Genomic DNA, 25,464 nt, shown 5'->3' with positions numbered 1-25,464 from the left:
AAGGATTTTTTAAATTTCTTTAAAGATTCTAATTTCATCATAATATGTATCACTGTGGGTCATTCTGGGTTACTATTCTCAGGTATATGCTGTGTTCTTCCATTATATATTTAACTCATTTCCTGTTTTGAAAAAAATAAAAAGTTGCAACTTGCTCCTAGCATTAATTTAATTTTACATAAACAAGCTATTTGAGGCTAAAGCAAATCTGATTGGTTTTCAGTGTGAAACTAAAATATAAAAACTGTTCTTGGATTTTTTTTTTAACAGAACTTGTCTCTAATGTAACAGAAATGTATACATAAATTGGATTCATCAAATGAATCTTCGGGTAACAACTGTTAGCGAATGATATTAATATCACGTGTAGGAATTCAATGTATTATAGGATTCGACATTTTCATAGATCAAGAATTACTATATTTCCAAAAATACATGCAAAACAGAAACTATCTTTGAGTATCCTAGGGTCATGTGGTCATGTCATCAGATGTAACCAGTTGTCATTAGGATAATATTAACCTAGCAAGAATCACATGAAATTCTCTGATGAGGTTTTTAGAGAAAAAGATTTCTTTAGGGTTTCTGAGTAAGAATAGACTCCTGAATGTATATTTGCAAAAATGAGAGAAAAAGGGGTTAGGAGATGAGGGGCAGTAGATACAAATAATGGTGAGATGACCTGAGCCAGGCTCTCTGTCCTCTCTGCTCCATGTCTTCATCTAGACTATGGGCTAAAATCTGTTGCACCCACCTCATGGAAACATTGTGAGGGTCATCTGGACACCACATATGGAATCTCTTTTGAAAATATAAAATGCTTTCTAAATGCCAGACATTGTTACTGTCAACTTGGTGATTAACCAATAAACAGAAGATTGATCTATTTTTATTAACCATAAAAAATGAGAAAAAATGACTGAAAAGTCAGTTCATGTGGGCTTGGTGAATGGTGACTGAGCTCTATAATGTCTGAAATCTGAGACCATGTCCATGGCACTGACAAGTCAATGGAATGAAAGCAATTGCCCTTATAGCGAACTACGTGAGATTTTCATTTCTATAAAGAAGGTCAGTTGAATGGCTTATGCTAGGCAGCATAAACCTAAAACTAAGTAATGCTGTCTTTGATTGTTACCATTAAACTGTAATTGGAACATTTTTGTTCAAAAAAATTACTATATTTTTAAAATGGAAATAGCACTCCTAAAAACAGAATGCTATAAATAGAATAATATCATTCGTTTCCAAAGACTTCTGATATACTAGAGCGATGCAAAAATAATAAAAGCGAGATATTTCATGGCAAACTTTGGTGGTAAGGTTAATACTATAATCCACAAGTTATCTTGGGGTAAATGCTGCAGCCACAAGTGCCACCAGCAAGTATTCTCTGGGCAAATAGGAAATGGATTAAAAATTTTTTTTTTTTTTTAATTTTCAGAAGTTTTTTTAAATTAAAATTTTAGTACTTTTTCTGTTCTCTTCTATATGGACTTCTGTTATTTCTGATCTTTTTTGCATATCATTGTTATTATTAATTTTCTACCAAATTCTTTTTATTTTTTTAATTAAAAAAATTTTTTTAACGTTGTAGTTTGCTTAAGACATCACCTGTTGAGTTTATTTACTCTAGTTAATCATACTTTCTAAAATGATTTTTTATTTTTATTTTTATTTTTCTTGGAGTTCTGTCACATCATTTCTAAGTTTTATTAATTCGAATTGTTACTTTCTGTCATTAATTATTTTTTTAATACATTTTAGCTCATTTTGAAATATGAGATTGTGGTTTTGATGTGTTTAGAGAACATAATTTTTCTGACTTACTTTCCTTGAATCATAGTCTGCTTATTATCTTTTAAACTTATAATTTTATATTGGATTTCACCTTGATACTTTTAAGTTGCTCATTTTTATATGAAATCAGTTTTCTTGAAATTTTAAAATGAGATTTGGTTCAGAAAAAACTTTCTGATTTCACAAAATCCTTCTTTTGTTTGTTTGAGTTATGTTTAAAAATATGGCTACTTGCTTTCTGGGATTTCTTGACTTTGTTCTCACCTCCACTTTATCTAGACCTTTTCTTTCCTTACTGTGTCTTGTTCTTCTGTCTGTTTTTATAAGGCATATTCAGAAAGAGTAAATACTATGCTACTGCCACCAACTTCCCAGTATCCCCAGATGTAGTGGTTTAATTGTGTTGGTATCCTTGATCTACTCACCCTCTGTCTTACTATGAATGTATAGTTTTGTCTTTGTAAATTCACATGCTTTTCATTTCCACTTTCTCCAGTGCAGTTTGAAGCAGCCAGCCAATCTCATTATATTTCTTAGTTTATCTGAATGTTCTATGGTAGCAAATACATGGTAATCCAGAACTTTACCTTCACGGGTATTTCATTAGGCATTTCTCATTGTGTTATGTTGCATATCTCTATTACTGTATTATGCTATGGACAGCAAGCAGTGTCTTCTTTACCAACGACAATAGACTTAATAGTGCCCTTAAATCTAATCAGATTAGAGAACCAATTCCTGAAAACCCAGTACCGAACCAGTTCAGGAAACTCATCCTTAAAAATCTGTTCCTCCAGAACCATTACTGGTAACAAATGTATCTCTAACAGTCATGAAAAGCAGAACTAGTATATACATATATATTTCCAGATTTACTGCAAGTGATTGGTTTATGTGATTGTGGAGCTGGGGAACCATGTCTGAGTCTGTAGGGCAAGCCCTTGGGAAGAGCTAATGTATTCAGGCAGAGACTAAAATTGATATTCCCTCTAATTTAGGGAAGCCTCATCTCTGCTTTTAAGACATTTCAACCGATTGAATCAAGTCTACTCACATTTTCTATTTAACTTATGTCAATTGGTTATGGACTTTAATCTCATTTACAGAATACCTTCACAGAGACATTTAGGTTAGTGTTGGATTGAATAATGGTACTGTAGCCTATCTGAGTTCACACATCATAAGACCACCACAATTATCAAATATATTATTTGCTTAGATATTGTATTATTATCTTCATAATCCTGCTATTATCAAGATTTGCAGTTAGAACTTTTGCACAAATATATCACCTTAATACTCTCAACATCTCTGTTGAGTAAGCAAGTACTATTTGATATTCCCATTTTTAGATGAAAAGGTGGAGAATTGAGAAGTACAGTAGTCCTTCCTTTTCCATGGTTTTTCTTTCCATGCTTTTAGATACCCGTGGTCATCTGCGATTTGGAAATATTAAATGGAAAATTCATAAGTTTTCAATTGCATGCCATTCTGAGAAGCGTAATGAAATCTTGAGCCAGCCTACTCCATCCCACCCAGGATGTGAATTACCTTTTTTTCCAGTGTATTCATGCTGTTTATGTTACTCCCCCATTAGTCATTTAGTAGCTTTCTGGATTATCAGATAGACTGTCATAGTATTACAGTGCTTGTATTAAAGTAACCCTTGTTCTATTTAATAATGGCCCCGACATGCAAAAGTAGTGATGCTGACAATTTGAATATGCCACAAAGAAGGCCTAAAGTTTTTCCTTTAAGTGAAAAGTTGAAAGTTTTTGACTTAATAAGGAAAGAAAAAATATGTACATAAAATGTATGCTAAGAGTGAATCTCCTATCAATGAAATTGTGAAGGAAAAAGAAATTGATGCTAGTTTTGCAGTCCCACCTCAAACAGCAAAAGTTATAGCCACAGTGCATGGTAAGTGCTTAGTTAAGATGGAAAAGGCATTAAATTTGTGGGTGGATGACATGAATAGAAAATGTGTTCCAACCTATGGCAATATATTATCCCAGTAATCATTGAACCCATACGAAGACTTTATCAAAGGATCCTCTGAAATGAGCAACACCAGGCCATTTACTGCCAGTAAAGGATAGTTACACAGATTCAGGAATAGATTTGGACTGAAAAATATAAAATTACTGCAGAGAGAGAAAAAGCCCATATTCACTTAATTTTTATTACAGAATGTTATTATAATTATTTTGTTTTATTATTAGTTATGATCATTAATCTCTTACTGTGCCCAATTTATAAATTAAACTTTATTGTAGGCATGGATATATACAAAATAACACTGTATATTTGAGTTCGGTACTATTCATGGTTTCAGACATCCACTGGAAGTCCTAGAACATATCCTATGTTGATAAGGGTGACTATTTAATAGGAAATTGTGAAACTAATATATGGTTGTTTCAGGGCTACTTACTCATCTCTCTTGTGTGGCTCCTCATATTGGTCTCTTTCTGCCAATACTGCAAAGATATCTATATTTCTTAGGTTAAAACTCCTTTCTTGTTTAATAAATGACTTTTTCTCTTTCATTACATTCGTGATCTCAATTCTAGTAATTTACTATCCTCGGCACATGTTTATCTTGCTTTATATCAGAGTTATAATATTTTCTACCTGTCTCTTTTTCTGTCTCAGACATCATTCACCTTGTTTGATCCTTATATTGCCAAATAGTAAATACTTTTGTGAACTTAGTGTTATCAGTTTTGTGTAATTATTCCTAGACTACCATTTTCTTATTAAGTGCTTAATCTATTGAAATAAATATAATTTCTAGTAGATATATAAATGAGTGCTTTTCACAAAATAACATGTTTCTAATTTTAGAAACATAATATTTAGAACACAGTGTTTCTAAATGCTTCAGTTTAATTGTTCAGTAATGATAATGATAGCTGTGTCATCCTTATGAGAAAGAAGATATTTCATATGACAGAAAAGCTCATGTCCTTGGGATTAACTTGCTTGTATTGTTGTATAATTCACCTCAACCTCACTTAACTAATAGTGTGCAAATTTACTTGGGATAAGTTGTGCAAAAAAGGGCAAATACTGACAAATCATATGCCATCCTCCTAATGCTATTAAATAAGAACCTACATACCAAACATAGGAAAACAGTCTCTTTGCAGTTTCTCTAACTCTAAAAGAATGAAGGAGTTATATGTCATTATGTGCTCAAGACCACCAGTGAAAAATAAATAAAACAATAAATGTAATTGAATTTTTTCTTCAAGTCAATAGAGTGAAATAATCTTTGCAAGTGTTCTAAGTGCCACATTATTTAATTTAAAATTAAATCAGATTAATTTTATTCCTCAAGCTTTGAAAAGAGAAGCTGAAATAAACTGTACCATGTATTAACTGTACCATATTAACTTTTAGGATTTGAAACTGAAAGTAGCTTTCTGGATTATCAGATAGACTGTCATAGTATTACAGTGCTTATATTTTAACTGTACCATATTAGAAAGTCCAGAAAGTAGGAGGCTCTAGGAATTGTTGGCACCATTTCAGACTCATAATCAAGAGCCTAAGTCTATCTTTCTTGTTGATGTGCCATTCTTATCATTTTAGACATGACATGTAGGGGAGGGTAGGATCCACTGTGTCTTCTCTAGAAGTGAAGAATATTTCATTGGCCAGAATCAGGGTTTACCTCATTTTCAGATCTTCACTATTAATGAAATAGGATCACCATGATTGTTTTTGATCAGTGTGTCTCAAGCTGCAATATCTTGATGCATAATATAGAGATCTTCTTGTAATACTGACTTTGGTTTAGTAGGTCTAGAGTGATCTCTAGACTCACATTTGTAACAATCTGACAGGTAATTTTCATGATGCTTGTCTGTAGACCACACTTTGAGTTGCAATGGGTTTGGTTAATAATCTGGTTATTATAGATGTTGAGAGTTAACCAATATTACCATTAGACTACTTTTTGCCAGGAAGCAAACCTGTCAAATAAACACTGCAAGTATCCTGCATGATGAAACTTACTTAGTTTAACAGACGAGTGGTAATGCTCAGGGATTTCAATGACTTGCCAGGGTTATTTGGTAAATGACATGTCTCAGCAACCTATACTGGAGACAAAATACATAAGAAAGCATGAAAAAGATCTGGAGAAGGAGGAAGAGAAATAGACAAAAGCAAAGTGCTAGGTTATAGATTTTGGATCATATCATTTTATGATTCATTTCTCAGTATTTCTCAGAGTTTGGAATATTTGTAATGGAAAAATCATATAAAAATGTCATAGCAGGATAAAGAGCTTATAACAGAAAAATAAATATATAAGGGCAGAAAACTATATGCAAACATTGCTGTGTAAGAGAAATTTACCATTACCTCTTAATTCCTTCTTTACAGTTCTGCCCACTTTGCTGAAATGATAACTTGTAGTAAGGCAAAGTCCTATTTTTTGGATTATAAAAGAACAAATTATTATTTTTGACTTCTGAAAGTACATGTAATCAATTGTCACTTTCAACTATAATCAATTACTGATAGCTGAGTAAAGAAAACAATATCTAGTATAGCAGATTATATTTTCTCATTGGTACAATGCATTGATCAAGACTTAAAAAACTAATTCATTTGTTGAACTGGACCTATAATACAAATGAAAAAAAAAAGCAGCTTTGATTTAGTTTAGAAGAAATATGGCTGGATTTTGTTGTCATCAAACCTAGTTTTGAGTTTTAATGGTGTTACTAAGAGACTATATATCAAAATTTGAATCTTTCTGAGTCCTGATTGTATGATCTTTACAATCAAGTGGAAATGACTGTCATAGTAAGTTTATGTGAGAGAATGATGATAGAACCAAAATAATAGCTAATATAATAGGTACATGGAGGTGCTTATTAAGTGATAAACTTGTATGTTTCAAGGTAAACTTATATATTTCAAGAGATAAATAGAATGTAATTCTTCTATATTCATTTGCTTTATAAATAATATGTATTGATATAAGCATATGTTATAATTATGTTTGTACATTAATACACACAGATATAAACATAGTGTAATCAACTTTGTGATCTCCTGATGGGATCACCTTTAGCAGGTCCTTCAATATCTCTGAGTCATTGTATAGTTCAGAAATTAGCTTGGTATAGTGATATCTAGAGGTCCTTGAGGTTCTATATTTAAAACTTCCTTTAGTATTAATTTTAATGAATTATTATTATATATTTCATTACAATAATTTATATAAACCTAAGAAAGAATTTTTGATTCCTATTTCTAAGTGAATTTAATTCATTTTAATAAAGAACTTGAACACCCACTAAAATATAATATGTTAACATACATCTGTAAAACTTGAAACCCTAACTTTGGAATGATTTCAGTACACAAAGTCTAAAGGACAAATATGAAATATGTTATAGAAGAGATTTACGATAGAAAAGCCAGGTCATTACATTGTTATGATAATCTTTTTAGTTTCTGAGGCAGTATCCATGATAGTGTCAGTGGGAGTGGAAAACAGTATATTCAAGTTGATGGAATGTGAAGTGAAGATAGAGAGCAAGAAGCCAGACACCACCATAGCTTAAGTCGCTCTAGGGATCAGCTAGGAATGTCTAGGAGTAGTTCATTTATGTTCTTGGATAACACAAATTTTTCATGAGAGCAAATGACCGATTCTAGCAAAAGTCAATAGTTGTCTTAGAATAATTGCAAAAAAAAAAAAAAAGTTAAAATCTTATATTGGCAATGCATAAACTATGGGAAGTTAAAAGAATCCAGAATTATTTCAGGCTAAAGAAACCCTCTTTGAAATGGATGGTTATAAAGTAAAGGGTCAGAAAGTGATGTCTCAGTGTTAATGACGAAGGTGTAAGGAATGGGACACAGAATCACAAGAAGAATTGAGAATCAGATGGTAACTATCATACCATGGGAAGTTGGATGTTGCAAGAAATAGGATATGAAGGAAGGCTATTGGATGGCATCGTGACCAGGGCCATTTTGGGATCACTGAGATTATTTACAGGACTGCGGTGAAGAGGATAATTTGTCTTGGTAGTTAACTGTGATGAGAATGGCATTTGGGCATGCTGGGGATCCCAGAAGTTGAGAGATTGTTGAGTGGGATAGTGGAAGAGTGGTTCGCAAGTGAGGAACCGGAATAAGGAGATCCTTCATGAATGCAGGTAAGATAGAAGAAAATGTATCCTTCTTTGAGAAAAGTTAGGAGCAAAGTGGTATTGTGAAATGAATGCTGATTAAGATGGAAAGATAGAATAATGGTTATTAAGAGGGAAACTGAGTACTTAGAATCTCTTCACAAGAAAAGATGGATTTTTGAAAGGCATGGTGTTAAAAGATGTATGTGTGTGCTTGCACACGACAATTTAGAAGGCAGTGCAGGCAACAGAGATTGGCTAGCTTTGCAGAACTGAGTGCATAAGTGGTAGGAAGAAAGATGACAAAAGGTTGAGAGTACAACTGGAGGGATAAAGTAGGAATATGAGGTGAGAGTGTGTACGGCTGTAAGGCATGCTGAGTTATGGTCCACCTTCCTAGTAGAAAGATTGTGTGAAACCATGTGATAATTGAAAAAAATGCTGCCTGAGGTTTGCATGTGTAAAGATCTTTTGTTTATGTGATTTGTAGGGAAAAAAATTTAATTTCAAGTTTATAGATTGCTATTTCAGGGCTTTTGAATATAAGTTGCTTTTTCTCTTTATTATTTATTATCCAGGGGAATGATCAGGGATCTTGGTATAAAAACCATGGAATGGATGGGTAAGATAATTAATTAACAGAATACAGAATGAATAAAATATCATAAAATCATAATTTTTACTTTGTGTTCTTAAATATATATGTATGTGCTTGCCTACACATACATGCATATATTACATAATATATGTATCATATTTCAGATATAAAGAAGTGTGATTAAAGATACAGTGAATTTAAGGATTTAAAAAGTTATTAAAGTAATAAAGTGTTCTCTTTATTATTTACTTGATTGAAAAATACAAAGTATTTCAAACATACAAAAAATTGTTGAAAACAATAAATGACCCCTAATGTATTCACTGTTCTAATTTAATAGATGTTGAAATTTTTGTTTTCATTCATATCTTAATTTTTGTTAAGGAATTTTTTAAAAAATTTATTTAAATATGCCTACATGTGTTTCAAGTCAGTGGAATACGGGAGCTGTCTTGTGATTGCCAATTGTTAATTTTTCAAGAATTTTAAGAGCCAAATGATATTACACTGATATTTTGAAGGTGACTATAGTAGGAGTATTTACATCACAGAAATTGAAAAATGGTAGAAATCACTACTTTATATTTTTAACGAGGTGTTCAAAGTTTTTACCAAAACTACTGGTTTTAACTGTCTTCATTTTACTGCTACCTTGTATTTTATTGAATGGATAAATCTTATTTATCCACTACTCAGGAATATGTTGATCTTTCCCATATTTCTCTCTTACAAATTATTGTGAGTTCAGCAATCTTGTACATATCTCACTGATCACATATACAAGAGTGATTCAAATGTTGAAATGTAGAAGTGGAATTGTTGAATCCTAAGATTTATGCATCTTCAACTTTACTAGACAGTAAGCAATTATTTCTGAAATGACTATATCAGTTTACACTTTCACTAGTAATTTCAGGGTATTTGTTTCCCATATCTAGTAGTATGAAATCATATATCTGGTAGTATGAAGGTATACCAGGGATACTTAGCATTTCACCAACAAGAAATGAGGTTGAGTATCTTCACTACTTATTTCCCATAGCTTTTCTTTGTTCTTTGTGCTATCTTTGACATATAGAAATTTTAAAATTTAGATTGAAGTTTTTCTTTTTACAATTATTAGATATATACATTTCTCTTTTTATAGCCTGTTTATTTTTTGATAGGGCTTTTTTGTCTCTTTTTACTGAACTGTAGATCTTTATGTAACCTGATTATTTATCTTTTGATGGTTATTTCCAGGAAAAATATCTTATCACAGTTTGTGGCTTTTTTTCACTTTATTTGTGATGTCTTTCAACATATAGAAGTAGTAAATTTTATTGTGGTTGAATTTTTCCACCATTTTTTTAATGTTTATTGGTTTTGTGTGAGTCACCCAGATAACATAAAGATGTTTCCTAATATTTTATTTTGAAAATTGACAGATAAGCTTTTAACATTTAGGTTCATTTGATTACTTCTCTTAAATGGTAAAAATTCTCTGTCATTAATGCCAAAGAGATAGAGGATTGCAAAGAGTACAGATTTTGCTTTGACTTTAAATTATTCATCAGTATTTCATCATTCTGTGGAGGTTGCATGCTACATATTTAGAATACTTAAATGCATCGAGCATGGTCTTGATCTCCTGGTGGGGCTAAACCTATTATCACAGACAGTATAGTATAAGGGCTAAAAGAAGCTCATACATATATATTTTCTGGGAGAAAGTGAGCTGTGAATCATTTACCATGAAGCAATGAACTGTTCTTTTAATTCATATTCCCTGTGCTAATAGCAACTTAATGAAAAACTGAGATCATTGCCATGGTATTGTCTGCACTACAACCTTTAAAGGATGCCAGTATTTACCTACATAATTTTCCTGATTGAGTGACAATAGTAAAAGCTTGTGGGGGCTACGCAGACATTTTCCTGCTAATTTAGCAAAAAGAACAATTTATAACAGGTATTAGTTGCTAGGATGCTTTAGATTTCTAGAATGTTATGAACCTGTTTTTCAAATATTGATTTCTGTTTGCAGAGACGAAATGGAGAAGATATACCAGTAGCCCAGACTAAGAACATCAATCACAGAAGATTTGCTGCTTCCTTCAGATTGCAAGAAGTGACAAAAACTGACCAGGATTTGTATCGCTGCGTAACTCAGTCAGAACGAGGTTCTGGTGTGTCCAATTTTGCTCAACTTATTGTGAGAGGTAAAGTAAAATTGCTTTCACTACATGAAATTGTATGGCTTTATTGTAACAAAAGCAACATTGTAAATATTTGGTATGATTTTTAAACCTAATTCTCTTGATTTCAAGTCACACAAAATTATATTATTATAGAAATTCTGATAATGTCTTAAGGTAAAATTATGACTGGTTGTATAGTTCGTCAAACAAGTTTTCAACAAGTGTTTTCCATCAAATGAAATCTCTCTTAAAAGCTCTAATAGGGTTGGCTACATAAAACACTTGGTTCAATATTGCTGTCATCTCATTTACATTTTAATATTAGGTTCATTTTTCCATTTTAAAATAATTCCACAGATATAACATTTGTTCTTCAAACCGTTGTGGTAGTGAAGTGAAGGTCAAAGTTCCTATCCTCATGTAGACAAATTTTACTGGTGTCAAAACCCAGTGTGGTTGCTTATGAATTATGGCCCCCTATAACATCTTAGACTCACTGAGAGGTTTCATTAATATTCTTGAATACTAAGGTTACTAGAGGAATTGTGAGAGATTCTGACATATCAGTATATATCTGAGGTGATTACTGGAAAATAAGTGCAGATATACAATGTATACCACATTCAAAATTTACTGAGTCCCACTTTTCTTCCATACTCTGTTTTAGGTTATGGAGATACAATTTTAAATAAAGTACAAAGTCCCTGCCCATATGGAACTTAGCATTCAGGTTTGTTAGGCACACTGTATAGAGAGATATTGAAAATATAGTTTTGAGTTCTGCTATGAAGAAAAGTAAACACATAAAGTGACAGGGATTGATATTTTAGTTAAGGAGATCTGGAAGGCCTCTTTGAGAAGTGACAACTGAACTGAAACCTAAAAAATGAGGACATCTGCATGTGACACTAGAGGAAATACAGCTTTGTTCAATAGGCTATCGAGCATCAATCAATAATGACACAAATTAAAATAATTATAATCCTGTAAATCTCTTCAAGCAGACGTTTGGCAGATTCTAACAAAAACATCTAAACTAAATTGAGATTCATCAAAGGCATCAGCAATGGCATTTGTGAGTAAGTTTTTTGTTTGAGATAGGATCTGATGGTTGAGAAAAAGCTGCCCAGGTGAGGGGTGTAACTGTGATGGGCAGGGGTAAGAGAAAGAAGTGCCATTATACAGAGAGTAAGACATGTGTCAAAGCCCCGAGGCTTGAAGGAAAATGAGATGCATCCACATTCAAGTTAATATATTTTATAGTCCTTGACATCAGATGTCTTTTACATACACTATTTCAAGATTTACTTGATTTTAATACTTTAACCTTTAATACTTCCAGAAGGAAAAAAATTGAATTCCAGACTATCTCATAATTGCCCAGAGCCACAAAGATTTAATAATTGACTGAGCCAGAATTTAACCCCATGTTTCTTGATTCCTGATGTTGGGTGCATTCTTTTCCACCACAGCTTTATCTCATATTAACTTTATTAAGTAATGCCGTTAACCTCTTGTAATGCTTTTGTCATGAGATATTCTATAGCTCATCGATAAAAATGTTCATCTTTGTATATTGATATGATTCTATTTTCAGTGAAATGCCTCTCATGTCTCCAGCACAAATCACCTGCTTTTAAGTTCATGAAATCACAGCCCCAATTAATTGAATAATAAAAAATTGTGATAATATTTGACTCAAGGGTTCGGTTAGAAAGACAGTTTATCTTCTATTCATTAATGCTTGTATATTTATCTTTGTTGAGCTCCATTTCAGCATCTCTCTCACCTGAACCTACTTTTAAAAGCCTGAAGGCATCTCAGGGTAGTTGCCAGAGTGTTTAATATGCTGGGTCTATAGATGTGTACTTAGTCGTCACGCTCATTGTGTCTGCACAGTGTACTGTATGTGCATTCATTATATAGCCACTGAAGGAGATGGCAGCTTTTAATAGTGCAGCTAGAATGGTTTTGAACAACTTAACATTTTATATATACTTATAATTGTTTTTTGAGGACATGGCCCTGTGACCGTTGTAGAGGGCAAAGTTGAAGTTTTTATCTAGAAGCTCTCTTTATAGATATAATTTCTTCTTTCATATGCTGTTTATTTTAAGAGGTTGATTTTTATTATTACTGGATCTCCTTTGTTTATCCAAATTGACAAGTAGATTTTACCATTTTATCAGTGTTGGTTTTTTGTTTTTTTTTTTAACCTGGTGTCTACATTGTGGCTATTCTAGGAGTATTACTTGTGAAATAAATATCGTGTTCAATAAAATTATAAATAGAGAATTCTGATTTTATAGGCAATTTTGGCTTTTTTTCTTTCCTTTATTTTATATTTTTAAAAAAAGTCCTGCTATTTATCATATATTTTGCTTTGCATTTTATATCATACCTGTTGGGTTAAAATATGACAGTACTTTCAATATGCTATCCAGAGAGTCTGCTAACATTTTAGGAACATATTTTGATAGTTTTTGCAGTTTTATTTTTCTTTTCAATATATTTTAGTTTGTTATATATCTAATATTTACAGGTGATCCTTTGCTTGCTATTGTATTTAAAAACTAATATAGAGCAATATATTTTCTGGTTTGTCTGGATAACCACCAAATAAATATTGCTATCCAAAAAACACACCCTTTGGGGGGTCAGCTGTCCTGGTGTTGAACCTAGTGCTAAGAATTAACTATGGTGACAGAGCCTGTCTCTCATTGGCACTTTCAAAGCTGACATCATGTTACATGGATACAAAAGATGGTAATTTTAAGGGAAATTTTGGGGGCAGTGATATGAATAGTCTTTAATAAGAGCTGGCATAGTATTGCCTGTTGTCAAAGATGACCCAAGGGTAAGAGTTTATTAGTGCATTTTCTCCTAAACTGAAAGTGACATGGCATGCTTAAGGCTTTTTTGTTGCTGTTTGTTACAAATAAAAATTTCACTGCAAAATTCTCATGTTGAAGAGTATTGATCTGTGTTCCCACAGCCAGAGGAAGAAAAATAAAGTATACTGAAATAGAATTTACTTTGTCATGGCTTTAGCATTGCTTCCAGATCATTTTGAGTAATGATAACGTCTTCAGCTTGTGGAAGCCGATCTTTATTGACAAAGAAGTTTTTACAGAGATGAGATGAAGAGCAGATGTTTTTGCTTGATGTTCCTAGAAAATTGAAGTGTAAAAATGTGAAATACAGGTGGAAATGGTGTTTACAAGCTTTAAACTAAAAACATTAACTTTGTAGTCTAAGTTATGTTATAGATTCTCATTCTCTACCTCATTTGCAATCTTTTCCTTTTTTTCTTCTGTCTGAATCACAGACCCGCGTAATTGCTAACCAACAGAACCACAATAAACTTTTATAAAATTCTCTGACATTTTTTATTTCCCATTGTTAGTTATGTTTTATATCTATTATTGCAACAACTGACATTTTTTATTCCCCATTGTTATGCTTTATATCTATTATTTTTATCTATAAAATTCTAGTTACATTTTAAATTATTTAATGTTAAAAGCACAGGTTTTTGTTTGTCTTTGTTGCTGGTTTGATTTTTAAGTTTTAGTGTCGACTATTAGCCATTATCAAAATGCTCTGAACATAAGTATTATTAATAGTTTTATATATTTTTAATAAATACTAGTGACCTCTAGTTGTAAAGTAAATGTCAATCCATTTATCCAGTCTTAGTCAGTGTAGGTGGTTCTGCAAAACAAATTTTGGTGTTTAAAATCATGAGGAATTGGATTGTTGTTGACCCTTCCCTTTGTCAGACAATACCAACTAGTTTAAGAATAAAGGTATTTACTGACTTTTGTAACTGGAAGTGCAGAGATAGGCTTTCAGGCTGGTTCATTTAGTCATGAAGGACCTGGATTCTTCCCAATTCTTCACTCTGTGTCCATGGTTTTAGCTTCTTCCTTAAGACAGGGTTATGGTCACAGGGTAGCAGTATGGCTACATACTTCTTTGGTTTAATCCATCTGGGGAGAGAGAGGTTACTACTTCCCACCAGTTTCAAAAATGGCATTGAGAGACAACTAGAATATCCCATAGAAAGCTTTAGTACAGTAGAATAGCTTTTATTCTGAGGGATTTATTAATTCTAGTGAGGTAAGATGGGAACTGAGGAAATATAAGACGCTACAACTTAACCTTGAAAGACATACAGAGTTTGGAATTTCACAATGTGAGAGAAGGGTGTTACAATAATTCAGGTAACAGTATGGAGTGGGATCATAGCTTTGTTGAATGGTGAGGTGTTAATGGAATCAATTGGCTAGTACCAGTTATTCACTACTTGTCTGTGAAAAAGAAAAGAAGTCCAAACTTTGTATTCAAACTTTTCTAATTCTGCTCTTAATTATCTATAGTTATGTGTAGACCCTGTGTAGATCATCTTTGTTTGCTCTGGCACCTATCATAACTTTGTGTAAGGACATTCAATACTTTTCTAAAAATTAATAAATAAAATTGTTTAGTCGAAGACAGAGTGGTGGGGTTCCCTAAAAGATGTAGGGAATGGGTGATGAACCATATAACCTCCTCACCTACAGAAGGAGTAAAGATTACTGACATATACAGGGAAGTTTGGTGACAGTTGTTTTTTGTAGTGTCTGAACCAGTCTCTTTCCTTTTTAATGTGAACTAGGAAGATTGACTTAAATTAAGCATAATTTTTTTTTTACTTGAAAAAAATTTTGATTCAATCAATATACTGTGTTCTATCTACTCTTTCTGTATATATCAGTTAAAAATCAGATCTGAATATTTTATTTTAATATTTTTATATTAGAAGTAAGGACATTTAGGAAATGAAAAACCATGACATACTTTACTAATATTTTTGTTATTTGGTAGTTAAAAGCCATGCAATTTCTAGTTAGAGTCCTTTAGCAGTCTGTTCAATACCATACGCTATTGATTTTTAACTAGTTTTCATCACCCAGCTGTCAGACTCATGGATTCATATAAAGATCCTTTTTCTTAATGGTGACTTGAAGATCTCTTTTCTCTGCTTCTATTGTGAAAACTAGTTTAATAGGAAATTTGGAGTTATCTGGGAGAATTCAATTTAAACACCTATGTTTAAAATCTGAACTGTAATAAAAGTCTAAGAACACATGGATAAGCCACATAATAGTTTTCTCCAAGTGCCCCTACACAATTAGAGAAGCACATGAAGTATGTCAGGGGATATCAAAAGTCTCAACTTTGGAGGAGACTCCTAATGTCGCATATCTAAAAATTTTACTTTGCTACCCTTGAGTATTATAAAAGAAACATTTGGAGTCTCCTCTCATTCATAGTAGCTACTTGTAATTCAGGTGATTCAATGTATGAGACAACTGGTACATTTTTAAATTCTAAATGAACAAAAGAATATAGATGTCCTTATTTTACATAGTACATTATTATTGAAACTTTGTTCTATCCAATTTTGTACATCATTACTCCAAATAATTTTTCGTATTAATTTTCTCCTCCTCTGAGTTTTCTTATGCTACTTTATAAAAATAATAGTGTAGCGCTTGTTTTGCCCAAGTGGTTATCTTCATGCTGTTTATTTTCTGTTTGTTTTAAAAATAAAAATGCAGTGAGAGTTCTTTCCCAAAGGATATCTAATTGTATTTGCGTAGGTGATGCACATGAGGTTCTCTGCATAATGTTTAGGAGTTGAGGAGCTGGCCCTTGATTTTGGAGTGAATCTTTCCAGAGTTTGCTTTTGTTGGAGCTTTTTTTCTTAAAAAATTGAGAAAGATCAAAGAGAAAGCAGCATGATTTGCATGCCACATATTCTTTCTGTCGAACTCCAGGGAATTTTATTTTACAGCACTGATAGTAGGTCTTTACTTTCCTTCTGAGCCTCTAAATTCTGTTCTCTTGGAGTTTGTGATCAATGAAATTTAGATACACTTCTTCCAAAAGACTTATATCAACTTCTCAGATTAACAGTGTTTTTGTAATTTATATTCCCCCTCCTTGCTCACTATTTTTCTTTCCGTTATCCCAAGCCAAAAAAGAACTAATGAAATAAATTTGCAACTTCATTTGAAAATCAGTAGCAGCCTCTATTGAGTACTTAAAATGGCAAGTAATAGGCACTGGAAAATTACAAAGAAAGATCAGATGGCCTCAGCTCTCCAGCATTTTTTAATTTAATTATTATATGGGAATATGTAAAATGTATAGCACAGCATTTTCACTTCATTTTGGTCACTATTTTTTTTTTAATTCTATAGAAAAAAACTACCGAAGAAACTATTCCATTAAAACCCTTTATTAAGCACTCATTTTGTAAACAATTTCGTACTGTGAGAGTGTTACCGAATGTTAAATGGAAGCTCTATAGCTGACTGATTAAAGTCAATCACCGAAGTAAAGAGATAATTTATAGTTTTTAGTGGCACAATGAGAAAAGGTGGTGATATAAGTGGTGTGGTCAAACACAATTTCATTAGTTATAGCTCTTGAGTCTCTCCATTTCCCCACCACTTCATCTTCTAGAGAGTCAATAACAGCATGCTTCCCTATCAGTACATGACAGATGGGCGAGTTTAGTTGTTCTGATTTTTGCAGTTAGCATAAACTATTAACCATTTAGATGTTCACATCATTTTTAAAGCTAACTGATACACATTCTACTAACTAGTAACATATCATCAGGAACCTGACTTACTAAGAATACAAACTAGGAAATTCACAGAAAACACGCATGAAATGTTAGGTAGAAGTCAAATGTTAGGTAAATCAGTCAAAACTGACTTGTTTAAAAAAGTATGTCATATTACCACAGAAAGCAGCTTTCTTTTCCATCTGGGTTAATATAATTCATGTTATTTCCTTTTCTAAGAAACATTTATTCTAGTAGAAATAAAAATCATAAGGTCAATACAGGTACAGATAAACATTTATATTTTGTTATTTCTCAGAATGGATTGTTTTTACTTCACAGTTAATAGTTTTTATAAAAAAAAGGAAAGCTGTGTCATTTTAGTTTTAAAAGTGAGTATTTGGGGAGTAAAAGTGAGGACTGGACAGATTAAACAATTGTAGCCAAATATGGGCAGCTTTTATCAATGCATGATTCATAAAAACCTTTCCTTACGCAGCTTTATCTTCACTCTGATGTTTGTTTTTGAAGATTTTGATAAACAGATGTGTTCTCATCTTTTACCAGGTATAGGGATAGGACTACTTTTATATTTAGGATTTAATTTGGAAGTTAGCTTTGTTTTACTCTCCATTTTCAGCTGAGCCATAAACTTAAAAGAAAAAATTGTTGTCATTCTGAAGTATTGCACAATATGGAATCAGATTTATTTATGTTGGCACAGAATTTGTCATTGTGTTAAAAAAAAGAAAGAGACAACAAATGAATAATTACTCATATGCTTGTTGAGAAGTTTTACCCACATGGTATTTACGTCTAATTGTCATTGGCATTTTTTTTCATTTTTATATGCACATGGTGGAAACGATCGATGCTCTCATGTTACCCCTTCTACTAACTTACTTTCACATTAAGTTTAAAAAAAAGTATAGCCTTTTCCTGACCCAAAAGGCATTAAATAAAATATCCCCTGAGTGCCACCTAAAATTTATTTCCTATCACTCACCTCTCTTAATCTGTAGCAGACATACTGACTTCAAAGCATACTCCTGCCTGACAGCCTTTACACTTACTGTTTCAATCACTGCATTTCTTTTCTTTAAAAAAAAAAAATATATATATATATATATATATATATAGTATTATACTACACACACACACACACACACACACACATACATGCTTTCACATTCTTATTTCATTCAGGTTTTCTCTCACTTTTTTCCAAAATACCTAAAGGCCAAATGACAATTATTATCTATTACAGAAGAGAATTTATCAATTTTGTTTTACAGTGTTTTTTCTCCTGTTATTTAGCTCTAAGTTCTCAAAAGCTCTTTATGTAATGTCTACTATTAATATTTGCAGAATAGTATTTGTACAAGACTGACTTCAAATATTTTTGTGTTGTTAGGTGAGATACAACAAATAGAAATATGTGTTAGTTGATTGCATCCTTCATTTATCCGAAAGTTATGGCATATCTTCAGGGCAACCAGCACTTTTTAAAAATTCACTACTGTTACTTTCATTTATATAACCATCTACGTTTTCCTTATACTTTTACAAAAAGCCTCCTCCCTGGACTGCCCACATCAGTGCTTGCCTCTTCCAAATCAGTCTTCACACAGCAGCCAGACTGACCATATTATACGAAGTAAGTCAGAGAGTGCTCTCCTGGCTCTAATGGCTTCTTGTTCATGCAGCATAAATTCCAGATATCTTAACACAGTCTCCAAGGCTATATTCATCTGGCTCTGCCCACTTCTACTCCTCTACTAGACTACTCCTTCATGAGGTTTTCCTTTGCTCACCAACTCTAGCAATATTGGCTTTCTTTCACTTGCTTTGATGCACCATGCTCTCTTCTGCCATAGGGTCTTGCTTTTTCTGTCTGCAATGCTTCTTCGCCAGTTTTCAAAATTTTATCATAGTCCTATCATTTGCCTCCACCACTAAATTGACCAAGTCAATAACTATTCCCTTTTACTTATTCATATTTTGTCTCTTTAGCCAGCACTGTGGCCAACACCCAAATAATTGTTAATGAAACAAAAACAGCGTCAGTTGTAAAGTGCCATATGAATGGCATGGACTGAATGTTACAGAGGAGAGTGGCCTCATTACTGCCTTGGGTGGTCAGAAAATGGGTTTAGGATGAGGTAAAATTTTACCTTACCATTGATGGATGGGTAGGATTTGGATAGCAGACGATGAGTAAAGGGCATTGCATGCAAGTAGAGAGCATGGCATGGGCAAACACACGTTCTCAGACTAGTATTAAATATTGACTATAACATAGTGATTTCTAGGGAAGAGCTCTGTAATGAGTCTGAAAGAGTATTTGAGGCCTCACTATGGAGCAATTTGAATGCCAGACTAAGAAATACAGGGTCACCCCCCAAACCCCCACTCCGAAAGTAAAGCATTCCTATGAAATCTTTCTTAAGCTGAAAAGGTGTAAAGCAAAGAATTAGTTACCATTACCATTAGTTTACATGGAAATTTTTTTTATCATTCCCAGATCCCAAATTCAACACACGTACAATGTCTTTATTTCCTTTACCACAATCAAAATGCTTAATTACATCCAGTGTAACATCCTTATGAGCCCTCTTAGTCTTTTCTGATACCTTGGGACACATCTTCCTAAGGGATGCACAAAATAAGTCAAGATAAAAACACAGATACTCACAGACACAGTTTAAAATTATAGGACTTGATGCTATGATGCTGAGTAGAGTTTCCAGAGAAGGAGCTTGGCGAGGCCACTCTGGCTGCTTGGGGTGACATTGCTTCTGTAATAGCTCACAGCAAAACAAATGCCAAACCCTATTTTTCCTTTTTATTTTGTATTATAAAAGCAATAATCCACTTTGGATTTTTTTTTCAGTTAGCAAAAACAGTTATTAATGTAGGTGCTTCATAAAAATGAAGTGATGTAATGTGAACTTTTGAGAAATGGGGGATACCTATATAAATTATTGTGTCATTTGATTTGAGGACTTCTGAGAGTTTTGGAATAGGTTACTCATGTCTTCATATCTGTCTCAGAAAACCAGAATGAGAGATGATTTGGAGAATGAGTTTGCAGCGAGTAAGTTGAAGGAGCTCTAAGGCTCATAAAAGTTTGAGATGATGAGGTGTCCTTGAGGGGGTATGTGGTGAAAAGAGCAGGTCAGTGGTGAGAGATTATGGTGGAAATATTATTAAGAACATTATGAAATGATAGGTGAAGTAGTCAGCCTGAGATACTGAGTGAAATATGGTGTTATTGACAGAAATTTGAAAGATGTATAGAGAGGATAGATGGCGATTTCAATTGTAAACTTGATCGGGGTACTGAAGATAGGTTTAAAATCTTTAGGCATAAGAAAAAGGCTGCTACTAATTTAGAGTATTGAACAGCTTTTGACACAAGATAAACTAAACAATAGGTACATAATGCATAGAAATGTTTTGTATTTTGTAAGCTTCCAATTTATAGACTTTTGCCAATATTAGAGTTTTTCATGTTAAACTTAGGATAAACATACATATTCAATTAAGTAGAAAATTTAAAAAGAGGACCCTGACATGGTTAAATATGTCTTTTTTTCTTTATTTTTGACATTATTCTTGTGTAAAACCACATCTAAGATATATGATGTTTAATTTTTCTTTTCCCTGCTGCTTCATGTAGATTCCTGGTTGGATTCCAGACTATATGTTAAGTGAAAAAAATTTTTTCCTGTTCTGTTTTAAAACTTTTCACTTCATGGAAATAAGGCAAGTTCTCTAAAGACCTCCACTTTCTCTGCTCTTCAGAATCTGTTTGTCGTTGATAATAATGCTCCTACACATGTCTTTTTCTTATATCAATTTTATAAAGCACTGGAAGGAACAGGCTTTTTTTTTTCCCCCAAAGACTTTTGGCCAACAGCTTTTCTCTATTCTCAAAGAATGTCATTCTCTGCAATTGATGGTTTAAAAATATTTGCTTAAGGGTTGATAAAGAGTTTTCACCTGCCATAATTTTCCTATGTTAAAACCCCCACAAAGTTTGACATTTTTTTATTGTGTAGGATTATTAAAAAGTAGTTACCATGACTGGACTAGTTGATGCATGATAATGATGAAAGTCACGATGTTTGAGATCCACCATGGTTGGTAGAAATGCAAGATGACAGAGAAGTCATATATTAACGAGAATTTGAATTGGAAACCAGATCAGAATGTTTCCAGTGGCAGGTTAGGATCTGGTTTCCAATTCAAATTCTCATTAATATATGACTTCTCTATCATCTTGCATTTCTACCAACCATGGCAGAAACAGCATTCAGATGGAATGAAATTAAAACTCTTTAGTCTTGGATAGTTTATGGTATACCAACCACTGCATAACTGGTATCATTTTTGAAGGCCCTCTTAGCAATGAGTGAAAAAATAAAAATGGATTGGTGGGAGATTTATTTTAAGAGGCAGTTTTCACAAATATTCTTGCATCTAGCTTTAAAACCTTCTCTTTTGTTTGCACTGTCACTGCGTCAAGAATAAACTCACGTTTTCCAATTTCGGTATACTAAGTACCTTAAGTTATGATTTTTTACTACCAAACGTATTTGAAACTCTGATTGATAGATTTCACATTGAAACATTGCAATTACATACAGTTAGAGACTATTTTTTCTTTTTGATGTATGTACCTTTTCACTCAGAAGCATCTATGTCTGTCTGTGTCTCAGTTTCATGAACGAATATTAAAATTAAAATAGTAATGCAATTCTGAAGCCTAAGTTGCAAAAATAAAACAAAGCAAAATAATACATTTCTCTACAACTATTAGAATTTCATAACTCGGGACTTTTAAAAATCATCTTTTAGCATTAGCAAGCATGCGTAGTCTTTTCTGAAGAGTAGCTCCATAATAAAGGGAAATCAATTACTATTAGAAAGGCACTGGAGGTTAAAGGCATTACAGGTTCACGCTTGGTTTTGCAGCCAGAGAGTGTACTTAGCTGTGAATCAGGAATGATGCAAAAGATGGATGAGACAGAGTTCAAGGAGCAGTAATGTGAGGGTCCAGGACTATCATTCCAAGCTGTCTCTGCAGTAATGATGGATGGTTTGGTGGCAAGAAGTAATAATACCAGATGATGAAAGATGCATCTCAGCATCTTGAGCCACAGCATACTGGCTACCTGTTGGAGTTCTGGGGCGTAATGATTTCTGATTTGCAACCAAACGGTTTGCAGCATTTAGCAACCCAGAATTGTAGCAGCTGTGAAGGAAGCAAGTAGCATATCAAACACTCTTGCACATTGTAAATTTAATTACCTCATATTTATGCATAGTAGTTGTTGACAGGATCTTGTAAGCTATGCTAATATGGAAGGTAATTTGTTACCTCCAGAAATCACTTTCCATGTGTCTTCTGATCATTATCATGAAACATGATAAATGATCTAGCCCATGAAGTATAAATGAAAATGAAATGGATAATTGGATTCTATGTCTAAATTGTTGCTGGAATAGTTGCAGCAATTATAATTGAATCTATCTCATAAAAATGCATTTGGAGATATATTAGTGACCTTTCGTAATCTTGAACCTATGGTGTTATATGAAACTACGATGATTATAAAAAGTTTATCACAGTTATTTTTAAAAATATTCTCCAACACCTCGATTTTCTTTCTTGCCTTACTTGCCTATTTTTTTAAATTATCTTGTTTATCTACAATGGGCTTAAGCAGTCAATACTGATAATATTCTTTTGATACTGAAAATAAAGTGTTTGTTGCTGCAGATACCTTGATTGAATGGTTTAGGAACCGTGCAAGATATAACTGAAATTGTTTTTATGAATACCTTTTAATATTAGCAGCACATATTTTTCTTCTGGGTGATGGAAATGTGCCCTCTTGCTGATATGTGTTTTCTTCGATTCTTATAAGAGAATGTCTCTGAAATACCAAAATAAAATAGAGTTTGTGCTTGAAATTTCTTCGCTTTCCATATACATTGGTAGTGAAGGTTGCTTAGTACCAACTCATAAGCTTATTTTTGTAATTGATTGATGTAATGAGATAACAAACATGTATAATACTTTTATTGATTCTAGTAAATGTGAATTAAATTAAACAGATTATAAATATTTAGTATAATTTGTAGAAAAAACACCCATATATAATGCATGTGCAATGTGCCAGGTAGTGTGATAGGTGGTTTGCATACATTATATTTTTAGTGGCATGAAAACAACTCAGTATCTCCATTTTACCCACAGAACCCCTGAGGCTGGTAGGTAAAGGTTCTCAGATCACATGGCTCTAAGGGGCAGGCCCCAGATTGTAACCCAAGGCTGACTTGAGAGCTCATTTTCTTTTTACCACACCATGGTGACACTGTACTATATATAAATTATGTTTATATGGTGGCATTGAGAAAAAGCTACTTGAAAGAAGATTTAAATAAATATCAATGACAGAGATTTGTGAGATTTTTCCTTAAATTTTAATAATTCTAACTATTATGCAACTATGATTATTTTATTGTCATTTTAAAAATAATACATTTACTTTAAGTTGCTTGGCTGCTGTTTTTAACGATACTCTATCCCGACAAGTAGCATTATAGATATAACCTACTATTTTATAGCAGATTCTCAGTTGAGGAGCAGAGAATAAATGGCCCTATTTACATCAAATATAGGGTATTTAAAAAATTATCATCACCACACACATTCCTTTCTCAGATTCTCATATACTAACATAAATATGTGCACATACTCATTAAATACAAGCAGACATTCGTGCTCACTAAACTCAGATTCTGGTAAGCCTAGTAGGCTTTGTTAGAACCTAGGCAGAAGCTAGGACATTTTGTGGTTTATGAAAGCTAAGATACTATTATAAGATACCTCCTCCATTTTTTTTTTCCCTCTATTCCCTGTACCTTGTTCTTGGATTTTATACTAAGAATTTTGAATTGCCTCTGCAGCTCTGTGAAAACTTTAGAAATAATTTACATGTCTCTGATAATATAAGATTTGAATTTCAAAGCTTCTCTGATTGTAAAAAAGTAAATCATTCAGAATTTAACAGCCTATCCTCTTTATGAAGTCACATTTTTTGGTTATCAAAGAAAGTTCATCAGTACTTATCCTTAATTTCATGTGATTATCACGAACTTCAGATAGCCTGGGTGTTCTCTATGATCCAGACATCTTTGATTTAATCAGATGAAAATTCTAGACTCACCCTTCCTTTCTCCCTCCCTCCCTCTCTGCCTCCCTCCCTCCTCTATATCCTCCTCCCTCCTCTCTCCCTCCTCCCTCCTTCCTTCTTCCTTCTTCCTTCCTTCCTTCCTTCCTTCCTTCCTTCCTTATTTCTACACTACCTCTATTGTCTTATTTTTAGCTTGGTGAATTAGGATTAGAAAACTTTTAATATATTTCTGGAGGAAGTTTTCTTATCCACTTACTCTATTTTTATGTTTAAGGTAGGGATGTGCTCTGAGTAACTCTTCACATTGAAAGTCAAATTATGAGCCAAATTTATTTTTCCCAATGACTCACTTGCAGAGTAGCTCCATTTCTTTGTTTGCTACCTCAGTATAAATCTAGAGGGATGTTATTATATGGGTTCACAGAGTTTTTCTCTGAACTCATAGTGGCAATACAAAGTTCAAATAATGTCAGGATACTAATGACCTAAAATTGGCATGGTTCCAGAATAAAAAGAAATTATAATAGGTGCTATAAGAAGTGTATGAACTGTGTAAAAATAGTATATTGTATGCAGATAAATTCAAATATATAATTCTCAGGAACTTATAGTTATAAAGCAGAAAAAAGTTACTTAATAGTTTTATATGATGTAGTCACTTCATAATATATTTAATATACAAAGGTGACTGTGGAACTCAGTTGCTCTCTTCAAGGTGAACTTGATCTATCTTAGAGGCAGAAATATTTTAATGCTCAAATTTTTTCAGATAAACACTCTCTTGTTTCTTTTGAACTGAGAAATTCTCACGTTACAAGTTAAAAAATAAACATGCTCGCAGAGTTGAGCCTGGTTAGTACTTGGATGGGAGACCATCTAGAAAGACCAGGTGCTA

General features: G+C 32.8%; 1 protein-coding gene across 10 annotated transcripts in view; it reads left to right on the top strand.

The window, feature by feature from the left end:
• PTPRK (protein tyrosine phosphatase receptor type K) overlaps positions 1 to 25,464 on the top strand; it is a 477,924-nt gene that overhangs the window by 265,139 nt on the left and 187,321 nt on the right. For all 10 annotated transcript variants that reach the window (XM_039881086.1, XM_039881103.1, XM_039881104.1 and 7 more), the window contains one exon: positions 10,586 to 10,760. In XM_039881086.1, the coding sequence (XP_039737020.1) occupies positions 10,586 to 10,760 (175 nt within the window). The remainder of the gene's footprint in view (positions 1 to 10,585; positions 10,761 to 25,464) is intronic.

This window comes from Pteropus medius, unplaced genomic scaffold, assembly GCF_902729225.1.
Source record: "Pteropus medius unplaced genomic scaffold, Ma_sr-lr_union100, whole genome shotgun sequence".
In the NCBI taxonomy this organism is placed as follows: domain Eukaryota; kingdom Metazoa; phylum Chordata; class Mammalia; order Chiroptera; family Pteropodidae; genus Pteropus; species Pteropus medius.
This window is presented reverse-complemented; position numbering and strand designations above follow the sequence as displayed.